Source organism: Dermochelys coriacea, chromosome 3 (genome assembly GCF_009764565.3).
Source record: "Dermochelys coriacea isolate rDerCor1 chromosome 3, rDerCor1.pri.v4, whole genome shotgun sequence".
NCBI lineage: Eukaryota > Metazoa > Chordata > Testudines > Dermochelyidae > Dermochelys > Dermochelys coriacea.
In genome coordinates, this window is record NC_050070.1 from 190,772,284 (window position 1) to 190,784,768 (window position 12,485).

A 12,485-nucleotide genomic window follows, 5' to 3' on the forward strand; every position below is an offset into this window, starting at 1 on the left:
TGACAAATGGGAATGAGGATATGGAGGTAGATATTACCATATCGGAGGTAGAAGCGAAACTGAAACAGCTTAATGGGACTAAATCGGGGGGCCCAGATAATCTTCATCCAAGAATATTAAAGGAATTGGCACCTGAAATTGCAAGCCCATTAGCAAGAATTTTTAATGAATCTGTAAACTCAGGAGTAGTACCGAATGATTGGAGAATTGCTAATATAGTTCCTATTTTTAAGAAAGGAAAAAAAAGTGATCCGGGTAACTACAGGCCAGTTAGGTTGATACCTGTAGTATGCAAGGTCCTGGAAAAAATTTTGAAGGAGAAATTAGTTAAGGACATTGAAGTCAATGGTAAATGGGACAAAATACAACATGGTTTTACAAAAGGTAGATCGTGCCAAACCAACCTAATCTCCTTTTTTGAAAAAGTAACAGATTTTTTAGATAAAGGAAATGCAGTGGATCTAATTTACCTAGATTTCAGTAAGGCATTTGATACCGTGCCACATGGGGAATTATTAGTTAAATTGGAGAAGATGGGGATCAATATGAACATCAAAAGGTGGATAAGGAATTGGTTAAAGGGGAGACTGCAACGGATCCTACTGAAAGGCGAACTGTCAGGTTGGAGGGAGGTTACCAGTGGAGTTCCTCAGGGATCGGTTTTGGGACCAATCTTATTTAATCTTTTTATTACTGACCTTGGCACAAAAAGTGGGAGTGTGCTAATAAAGTTTGCAGATGATACAAAGCTGGGAGGTATTGCCAATTCGGAGAAGGATCGGGATATTATACAGGAGGATCTGGATGACCTTGTAAACTGGAGTAATAGTAATAGGATGAAATTTAATAGTGAGAAGTGTAAGGTTATGCATTTAGGGATTAATAACAAGAATTTTAGTTATAAGTTGGGGACACATCAATTAGAAGTAGCGGAAGAGAAGAAGGACCTTGGAGTATTGGTTGATCATAGGATGACTATGAGCTGCCAATGTGATATGGCTGTGAAAAAAGCTAATGCGGTTTTGGGATGCATCAGGAGAGGCATTTCCAGTAGGGATAAGGAGGTTTTAGTACCATTATACAAGGCACTGGTGAGACCTCACCTAGAATACTGTGTTCAGTTCTGGTCTCCCATGTTTAAAAAGGATGAATTCAAACTGGAGCAGGTGCAGAGAAGGGCTATTAGGATGATCCGAGGAATGGAAAACTTGTCTTATGAAAGGAGACTTAAGGAGCTTGGCTTGTTTAGCCTAACTAAAAGAAGGTTGAGGGGAGATATGATTGCTCTCTATAAATATATCAGAGGGATAAATACAGGAGAGGGAGAGGAATTATTTAAGCTCAGCACCAATGTGGACACAAGAACAAATGGGTATAAACTGGCCACCAGGAAGTTTAGACTTGAAATCAGACGAAGGTTTTTAACCATCAGAGGAGTGAAGTTTTGGAATAACCTTCCAAGGGAAGCAGTGGGGGCAAAAGATCTATCTGGTTTTAAGATTCTACTTGATAAGTTTATGGAGGAGATGGTATGATGGGATAATGGGATTTTGGTAAGTAATTGATCTTTAAATATTCAGGGTAAATAGGACTAATCCCCTGAGATGGGATATTAGATGGATGGGATCTGAGTTACCCAGGAAAGAATTTTCTGTAGTATCTGGCTGGTGAATCTTGCCCACATGCTCAGGGTTTAGCTGACTGCCATATTTGGGGTCGGGAAGGAATTTTCCTCCAGGGCAGATTGGAGAGGCCCTGGAGGTTTTTCGCCTTCCTCTGTAGCATGGGGCGTGGTTGCTTGAGGGAGGCTTCTCTGCTCCTTGAAGTCTTTAACCACGATTTAAGGACTTCAATAGCTCAGACATAGGTGAGGTTTTTCATAGGAGTGGGTGGGTGAGATTCTGTGGCCTGCGCTGTGCAGGAGGTCGGACTAGATGATCAGAATGGTCCCTTCTGACCTTAGTATCTATGAATCTATGAATCTGACTCCACACACTAGGCCTGACCGCTTATGCCCCAACCATGCCTGGGAGTGAAGCCTCACTCACCGCTAGATGAGTACATTCACACTTACTTCACTTTCACACTGCACTAATCGAAGAATAAGATAATAAACCAATACTTTATTAATCTTTTTAGCATTTCTTAATTGTTAAATAGTGTCTTCTGTAATGAGCATTCATTTATAAATTGTTAAGAAAGAGGTGTAGGAGTTAAAACAGACTACCATACATGCTGGACCCACTGGCACTATCAGGCTCTGCTGCAGAACGATTTTAAAAGGGTAATAATACTATAAGAAATAAAGCAAGCATTGAATTATTTAATGATCAGGCATAACATAGGCTATGGAAGGACCAGCCTTGGCTTGCAGGGACAGCTGAGAAGGATGAGAGAGTAGTTCTTGCTCCATGTGCATTCAGTTTGCCTGTCTATTGAGGCTGGTAACCAATGGGCCAGTTGTGGGAGTTGTTTTCAGGATGTGTAAGAAAAATTAACCCAAGTACTATGAATTAGATATACAATGCTGGACACTCACTATCTGCTTTAAACGTTGTCATTAGGTGCTCTGAAATCAGCTCTTCCACTGAAGACTCCAGCTTTCGCTCTCCATCTATAATCCAGGGAGTTTGTGGTAAATTCCTTGAATATTTGTTGTACCTTCCTGTCAATAAAACAAGTTTGTAACACAGTAGTTCTCAACCCGCATGGCCCAATCAGCACACAGCCGCAGCCCACGTGACATCCCCAGTGCCATAAAGGTAGTATATATATTGTGTATATATATAGATATGTGGCCCACATACCACTCAGAGTGCTGTATATGGGGCCCACAAAGGTAAATAGGGTGAGAACCACTCAGCTCACATAATGGACGGGCGCTTTGAGTTAAGGGGTGTTGGAAAGATAAATTCTCATGTATGTTAATAATAATTTACATAATATGGGGAGAGCACAAAGAAGGCTCAGGAGGAAATTAGAAGTGTTGTATTCAGTGCAGGGTTTGGATGATGTATGTTAAATAAAGTGGGGTCCACAACTGAAAAAGGAGGGTAAAAGGAAATATCAAATAACTTCTCATTCAATGAATGAGGCAGAGGCCCTGTGTTAAAAATAGTATATAATTATGTAATTAAAGGTTGAATGATAATACACCTGCTCCAGGAAGCCAAGTTAAGGCTCCACAGCAATCTTAATTCTGGAATTTTTGAGTACTTAACTTTGTCACCTTATTGTTCTTTTTAACATAGTTTTTTGGATGTAATTAGTGTATTTATTACTGCATCATATCACATTTCTCTTCCTTTTTCTTTTTTTTAAATGAAATTAAATGCAAAAAACAATGCTAATGCATTGTTACAGCTGATATTTTGCATCTTACGGATAGGAAATTCAAATTTCCAGCAACTGTAACTCAGCAATATTGCACACCAATATTAAATCATTAAAATTAACACCATGTACTAAATACTACACAGGCACAAGGGATCTCAATTTTGAATTTCTGATTTCTGTGCATAACTAAAATAGAGATAGGAAAACGCTATCAGAGCTATTCTCTCCATTCTGATAGCTGATATGTGCCAAAGAGGTCACAGTTAGAGCTGGTTAGAACATCATTTCATTAAAGCCAAAATGTTTCAGGGAGACTGTGACGGGTTTGGTCACAGAAACCCCCTTGGGACTCCAGAACCCTGCCTTGTTGAGTCAGACACAGGAGTCTGCTGCAACACAGACCCAGATCTGGTTCATGCCCCCAAAGCTGCAGACTTTAACCAAAAACCGCTCAGTAAATCACCCATCTCCAGCACCCAGACACCCAGCTCCCAATGGGATCCAAACCCCAAATAAATCCGTTTTACTCTGTATAAAGCTTATACAGGGTAAACTCATAAACTGTCCGCACTCTATAACACTGATAGATATGCACAGGTGTTTGCTCCCCCGGGTTTACTAATAAACAAAAGTGATTTTATTAAGTGTAAAAAGTAGGATTTAAGTGGTTTCAAGTAACAACAGACAGAACAAAGTAAGTTTCCAAGCAAAATAAAACAAAAACATGCAAGTCTAAGCCTAATACCTTCAAGAAACTGAATACAGGTAAATCTCACCCTCAGAGATATTCCAATAAGCCTCTTTCACAAACTAGACTCCTTTTTAGTCTGGGCCCAATCCTTTCCCCGGTACAGTTCTTGTTAGTTCCAGCTAAGGTAGTAACTAGGGGATTTCTCATGACTGGCAACCTCTTTGTCCTGCTCCACCCCCTTTTATAGCTTTGGCACAAGGCAGGAATCCTTTGTTTCTCTGGGTCCCTACCCCTTCTTCTAAATGGAAAAGCACTAGATTTAAGTACTAGATGGATTCCAGTACCAGGTGACATGGTCACATGCCCTGGGAGACCCCAAGCCTCCATTCCTCCCGGCCTGACTCACAGGAACACAGGAAGGCTTACAAGTAAACAGAGCAATTTACAATCAATTGTCCTGGTCAATGGAAGCCATCAAGATTCAAAGACATCATTAATGGCCCACACTTTGCTTAATTACGATAGGAATTCAGAGTAATACTTCATATCACTAGCTTCAGATACAAGAATCATACATTCATACAAATTCATACGAATGCATCCGATGAAGTGAGCTGTAGCTCACGAAAGCTTATGCTCAAATAAATGTGTTAGTCACTAAGGTGCCACAAGTCCTCCTTTTCTTTTTGCGGATACAGACTAACACGGCTGCTACTCTGAAACAAATAGGATGAACACACTCAATAGATTATAAGCTTTGTAATGATACCTTACAAGAGACCCTTTGCATAAAGCATATTCCAGTTACATTATATTCACACTCATAAGCATATTTCCATAAACATATGGAGAGCAATGTCACAGAGACATACCTGTGAGGGCCAAGGGAAGGAGATAGAGAGGTGTAGAGCCTGATGATTAGGTCAACAGGCAACTCAAGCCTGGTCTACACTAGAGAATTAGGTCAGTTTAACTACAATGGTCAGAACTGTGAAAAATCCACCCTCCTGAGCAGCATAGTTACACTGACCTAATTCTCCAAGTAGACAATGCTAGGTCAACAAAAGAATTCTTCCGTTGACCGATGTACCACCTCTCGGGGAGAAGGATTAACTACATCAATGGGAGAATTCCTCCTGGCACGACAGGTAGCATCCACACTGAAGCGCTATATTGACGCAGTCTGTACTGTTTTAAGTGAGACAAGCCCCCATGTTCAAATCCCCGTGCCTCATTCAGAGTGATTTGGGATGAAAAACTTTGCCCTGAATCAGGAAGATCAGGGACTTGAACGTGGGTCTCTCACATCCCAATATTCTAAACACCTACCCATATGTCACTTCCCAAATCACAAAGCTCAGGTTTCAATCAGAAAACATACATTTCAACACAATTCCATTTTCATGAAAACATTTGGAAGGTTTTAGTTTTGTTTCAATGTGGAACAAGGCTGAATTTAGAAACCTCAAAAGCTGCCATAAAACAAAATTGTCTTCCTCTGATCTGCTCTAGTCACAGCCTCATGTTATCGCATGTTAATACACCACCTCCCACAGAACAGAAGGAATGCTTCAATCAAGGAACACTCCTGAACTGGCTGGGAGATGGAACTGGGTTATCTAAAAGGTCTTTTCCATCTCTCACTTCTATGAAAATAAGAATGTGTGTCATGGCAAGAACTGATTTATGTAGAATTGCAGGTGCAAAACCCCTATTTTAATATAAAGTTAGAGAAACTCCTTCAAACTGAAATCTAGTTTATTAAAAGTGTAAGAGTTCAAAGCAGTTACAGGTACAACACCTTCCTCTAACCCCCCGGTCAGCTTTTATGATTTTACTATCACATTTTCCTGTTTTTAAAAGTGTTTCTCCCTCCCCACCTTGCTCTGTGAAAAACCCCACACAAACAAATGAGGAAACTGACTAATATTGCTTCTGTGGGGCAAACAGTGAAATGAATATGCACAAAGCATTGTCAAATGCACAAAGTAATCAAAATGTTGAGAGAAAAATACTACATCTCTCTCGATTTTAATAAACTTAGGTGTTACTTGTAACAATAGCAGGCTAAAACCAAGCCAGAAAGACATGATTTTCAATTTGACAGTTTCCTTTTAATATTGCAAATTTTTACTAAAGTCAGGAAATGCAAAAGTGAAGGTCCTGAAAACACCATCAACTCTCATATACTCCACTCACTGGGTCAGATTCTGATTGTCATTTATACTGCTGTAAAACAAGAGTAACACCACTATAAATAGACTTTGCTCTAAGCTGGATTTACACTACCCTAAACTGAGAACAGAATCCTGCACATTGTATGTAACTGGATTTATATAACAAATAAACAGGGATGCCTATCCAAGGCTGTAGGTGCCCCTGCCATAAGTTATAAAAACAATACGAGATCACCTGCAGAACACCAAGCCCCTCTTTCCTCATTGTCATAGTTCAGGGCAAGTGCACCTGTATTTCCCCTCACTGGTCCAGCAAAGCCACCCACTCTCAGACTTCCAGCTGCCCAGCTGTAGCCTTTCTCGGGAGGGGACCCACGTCTCAGCCCTTCTGACTGGGGTATTTCCAGCCTGCACAGTTCCCTGCTTTCACTGTGTTATCCCCAGCAGAGACAGGCTGCCCAAGCAGAATCTGCTTGTTTTCTCTTCAGAGTTGGTTAACAGGTGTAACTGCTGCAATTATAAGGTACCACACAGATTTCTACGCAAGACTGTATTATTCTTAAGGTAAAAGCACTACAGAGAAAACATATTAAAAACAATAAAAGAACCTACATGCATGCTAATAAGTTTACAAAGAACACCCCAATCCTAACATGGATTCTGCCAGAAGCAGTTCTTCAAATCCCCATCCAAGGGGATTCCTTGTGGTTATAAATTCATTATAGCTTCAGCTAAGACTAAGCACCCAGTGCTATGGAGCCTCAATTAGACCCAATCTTTCCAAGCCTAACCTAAGGATTGAGGCCCTTCATGTACCAGGATCTCCTGTCCATTTGCTGGATCAGGAAGAAGGCCCTGAGCCAGTTTAAAACCAGGCTATTTATCCAAAAATCCTTTGTTTGTCTCTTAGTCCCTGGAGAATCCAGTTTGAACTAGCATATGCATACCTCTCCTTGCAGGAAAGTGACAGTCTGTCACACTCCACACATGGATTTTCTCAAAGGCCCACCTTTGCAGCAGCCAGTGAAAATAGAGGTATGTGTTTTGCAGCATGCTTTGAAGGCCAACAGACTTGGGCTATTTTGGTCCCATTAAAATAAATATTTCACAGCCCAATTAGTAAATTAAAATATTACATATATGCAGTATGAAAGAGCTAGCTGGCCATGGAATGTTAACTTTTCCATTTTAATATTTTATTTTACATCCTTTTTTTCCCCTTTAAATGTTCAAACTATAATACTTTTAGCTCTGTATTCTGATAATGATTATAATACAGTCTCATGCTTCAAGGCTTCAACTGGTCGCCTATGGGGCTCAGGAAGGAAGGGGGTATATGGATCACCTGCTAGAATCATCTGGATATATCTCACCATTGCACGGGCCTCAGGCATTGGCAGCACCTCAATCTCTCCAGGTCTATCGTTAATCTCCTGAGGACTAAAATGCTTTTGTTTAACTAAAGTCACTGGGGTCAACATAGGGGTATCTGGGTGAAGTTTACTGGCCTATGATATGAAGAAGGTCAGACTAGATCAGTGGTTTTCAAACTGCGAGTCATGACCCAGTACTAGGTCGCGGAATGTAAGACACTGGGTCGCGGTAGTTCTGGTCAGCACCACCAACCGGGCCATTAAAAGTCCTGTCGGCAGTGCTGCCCAGCTAAGACAGGCTAGTTCCTACCTGTTCTGACACCACGCTGCACCCCGGAAGAGGCCAGCAGCAGATTCGGCTCCTAGATGGGGGAGGGGGGCTGTCACAGGGCTCCGCATGCTGCCCCCACCCCAAGCACCGGCTCCACATTGCCAGTGAGAGCTGGGAGGGGTGGTGCCTGAGGGCAAGAGCTTATGAGCTGAACTTGCTTCTGGCTGCTTCCAGGGCGCAGCACAGTCCATGGTGCCAGGACAGGCAGGAAGCCTGCCTTAATACCCCCACTGTGCCGCTGACCGGGAGCCACCCAAGATAACCCCGCACCCCAATACCCTGGCCCAGCCCTGCACCTCAAACCCCTTATCCCCACCCCCACCCAGAGCCTGCATCACCAGCCCAGAGCCCTGACCCCCTCCTGCATCCAACCCTTTGTCCCGGCCCTGAAGCCCCCAAACCCCTCATCCCTGGCCCCAGCCCAGAGCCTGCACCCTGAGCCCAGAGCCCTGCCCCCTCCTGCACCGCAGCCCCCTGCCCCAGCCCAGAGCCCCCTCTCATACCCTGAAGCCCTCATCCCCAATTCCATTGGGTCATGGGCATCAATAACTTTCTTCAACTGGGTCACCAGAAAAACAGTTTGAAAACCACTGGACTAGATGATTTAATGGTCTCTTCTGGCCTTAAACACTATGAAACTATGAAAGGCAAGTTAAAAGTAATCTCTTTTCCTCTCTAGAGAAGTTCATTAGAACTTCACTCTTGCATATCTGTTTTCTTTTTCCCTATTCTTAACAACAAGAGTAATAATAAATAGCAGGAGTCCATTTGGTTACATAGTAGGTACTTTACAGCATATTTTAAAGAAAATAACAGCAAGAGAAATATTTTACCAGCCACAAAAATTGCACCATTAGTGCACTGAATTTCCAGAGCAGCACAGATACTCTTTGGTGAACTTGGGGGACATGGAAAATGCCTGAATTAAAAAAAAAAAAAAAAAGAGAGAGAGATTCAAAAGACAAGCAATTTCAAAACATGATGCTGAATCATTGTAGCAAAAATTAATCCATGCAATTGTTTCCATGTAAGTAAAGTACGACTACAATATAGCCTCCCTATTCATATTAAAAACTGTGAGACCCCTTGCGAATCTTTACGTGACCAAACATGAAACACATTGAGCATAATACATTGCAAAATGTACTTTGTTAATTTATTTTGTCTACTGATGCTATAATTTTATATATACTTCAAAATATACTAGCAAAAAGTATTGTAGTACTTTTTCCAGAAATAAAGAAATTCTTAATACTGTACAGAACCTAACTACATCATCTGCACTAAATCTTTGCTGGGAGGTTGGGAAAAGACCAATGATTTATGTGCAGTTCAGCAAAGTGCATATTAGAAAGTTTCTGCTACCATGTTGCCACCTCATAATTTTATTGTGAGTCTCAAAATATTTGGTATTTTTCTTAAAGTCTCAGCTCCCAGAGTCATGGAATTATGTGAGAATCTTAGCATCATTTTTAAAATAAGTACTCTTCACTGTTTCAGAGAAAAGCTTGAAAGTACAAACTCTCAGGCTCAAAAGCCAGAAGGCAAATAAAAAACCTAAAATGTATTTTTTTAAATCTCTTGATTTTTTGGGATCTGACTCATGATTTTTGAATAGCTGGCATTGGCAATATTGCTACTATACTATATTTTCAGTTTTAAGCATTCCAAGCACAGAGCACATAGTAATTTACTGCGGGTACAACAGGGGAGCGGCGATGGAATTGTGGAAGCGTGATTATGCAGTAATAATCTAAGGTTGTGCCCTTGTGGTACAATCTAGCCCTAAATTTTCCAATCATAAAATAATCTGGGGGAGGGAGGTACTGTTTTCAGCATGTTCACTTTTCAATTCTTTGTGATCTAATTGAAGCATTGTGATTATTTCTTAAAAGATAACGATGAAACATTCTAATGTCATCAAAAGACATACAAATGCAACATTTCCTGACCAATACATACGTAAGGTTACATATATCAGTAGATTTTTAACAATTAATGATGCTTGTGTATTTCCCTCTGATATTTTCTTCCCCATCTTAATTCTGTACAGAAGCAGCCCAACATAAGAAACACACAATTTTAATGTATACTTACTCACGGAAATCCTCTTCTTTTATCTTATCCAAAGCCTTTATAATTGCCATTCTTGTGAAAACAGACTACACAGTGAAATGAAAAATAAAATATCTGAGTCAAGGAAATATGAGAGGCTGAAGAAAGGATGTGGGTAGGGTAGTTACATCGTTTTGCCTAATGAGAAAAAAAAGAACACAAATACTCCTACTGATATAGATTGTTTTTTTATACTTAAAGTTTAAGTATCCTATTTTCCTATGCCTGAAAATATTTCCAATATCAGCATGTGCTGACACCCTAATAATCAGAGTCTTCGCTCTTTAACAAAACTAGTCAGTATGTCTCTGATTTTACCAATACTTACGCACATGAGTAACCTGACTTGTGTACGTAAAGCTATTCAACATTGGCACCTACAGGATTGAGGCCTAAACATTTTTAAAGTATATGTGTAAGTAAGCATTGAAAACTCATAATAAAATCAATGGGACTTAGACTCTTTTCTTTTACCCCATCTCTTTGATTCTAGAAGATATTCAAAAAAATATAATTACTTATTCTATCTCATTCTATGGTTTCTATCCAACTTCCTATAAATTGAAATACTGGGGTTTGGGAGAGGTAGTGTGGAAAATATCACTACAAAACATATTCCCTCCCACAAATCGTTTCACAACAAAGCATAACTTTTCCCCAAAAATATTTAATGTTTGTTTTTATAAATCTGGGACGGGATTTTTAAAAGTGCCTACGTGACTAGGAGAACAAGTCTCATGACTTTCAATGGGACTTATGGTCTTACGTCATTTAGATGCTTCTGAAAAATCCCATCCCAGATCCTTCAAAGGTTCAGGGACACATAATCGCTAGTTCGATCCCTCCATAAGATTATATGAAAAAATATGTAAAAGCAAGAAAAAAGCTCAGTGGGACTGGAGGGTTCAAGCCAAGATTTTCAATAGTAGGAGCCTAAAATCAGACTTGTAAGGCCATATTTAGGCACCTAAATTAATGAGGTCATTTTCAAAAAGGCTGAGCACCCACCCGCCCCCATTTATCTCACTGGGAGCTGCTGGGTGCTCAACCCTTCTGTAAATAAGGCTACAAATTTAGGCACCTATATATGGGCTTTGGAGTCTATTTTTAGGCTCCAACTTTTGAAAATCTTGGCCCCAATGTACACTTAATAATAGTAACAAATGTTATAGATTATGTACTGTTGACAATAGATAGTAGAAAGTGATGTTATGTATGGAAGACTAAATATGATTGGACTAACGTATGTCTCAGATTTTCCATGGAGGAAAGGACTTTTGAAAGAGAAACAAACCCTCATGAAACAATTACAATCTTCTGCTAAGAAAAAATATATAACGTGCCATTTAAGTACATGACTAGGACACATTCCTCAGTTTAACTTCTTTGAAAACAGAACTCCACATGGATTTACCTCCAACAAAGTGATATTCCTGGGTGCATGCTCTGAACACCATCAGATATGCAGAGCACAAGACAAGGTAGGTGATTCGTTAGCCATGCACATGTGCCTACTGGGGACTTGTGCACACACATCTGGTAGTGAGGAAAGATATCCAGCAGATAGGTTGCTAGCCTGGGTTCAATTCCCTGCTCTGCCAAAGGTTTCCTGTGTGATCTTGGATAAGTCACTTATTCTCTCTATGGCCTTGTATATGCTGGTGGTAGCATTAAAGATACGGGTAGATACCTGCTGCAGTGAAAAGCTGGCTGTGTTCACACTGCGGTATGTAGCTACATGTGGCAGTGAAAGGCTCTGGTGGGGGGAAGCAGTGGAGAAAAGCTTCAAAAAGCAGGAAGCTGCTGAAACCTTTCCATACTGCCTTCTCTCTGACAGAGCCTTTCCCCACTACTGGAATCTTTCACTGCAGTGGGAAAGGCTCCAGGAGCAGGGAGGCAGTGGGACACCACACTGCTAAAAATAGCAGTGGAGACGTGGGAGGCACTGCTTGGGCCTGTGGAGAACCACGTAGGGTACACAACCTAAGGTTCTGGTGTGTCTTTACTCACCTAAGTCGTGCCTCTCTGTCTGCACTGCTATTTATACATGTGCAGGGGGGTATGCAGTGTATGTACTCTACACACCATGGTAAGTATAGACATAGCCTATATCTCAGTTCTCTGTGTGTAAAGTGAGGATAACAACACTCCTCTACCTCACAGAGGTGCTGTGAGGATAAATGCATTAAAGCTTGTGAGGCACTCACATAGTACGGTGATGGAAAGCATATAAGTATCTTAGATAGATTTGTATTTAACAGACATCTTAATATATTCTGTAAAAGTGTACAGTTAAAGGTGATAAACAAATAAGACTGGCAAATTTAATTTACTTCAGAAATGTATGCTGAATCCCCTTCTCTCCAGGTGCATAGTAGTCATCTGCCTATGTACTTTCAATGTGCTCATCTCCTTGGTATCTAGGCTCAGTCAGAGCATAAAAACTACATAAAAATGAAACT

At 40.6% G+C, this 12,485-nt stretch overlaps 1 protein-coding gene across 12 annotated transcripts in view; it reads right to left on the reverse strand.

Moving 5' to 3' along the window:
• PUS10 (pseudouridine synthase 10) overlaps positions 1-12,485 on the reverse strand; it is a 97,018-nt gene that overhangs the window by 22,644 nt on the left and 61,889 nt on the right. For 11 of the 12 annotated variants that reach the window (XM_043511958.1, XM_038396715.2, XM_043511959.1 and 8 more), the window contains 3 exons: positions 10,006-10,070; positions 8,742-8,827; positions 2,540-2,665 (listed from right to left, as the gene is read on the reverse strand). In XM_043511958.1, coding sequence (XP_043367893.1) covers positions 2,540-2,665; positions 8,742-8,827; positions 10,006-10,070 — 277 coding nt within the window. The remainder of the gene's footprint in view (positions 1-2,539; positions 2,666-8,741; positions 8,828-10,005; positions 10,071-12,485) is intronic. The other variant, XM_038396716.2, reaches the window with a different exon arrangement.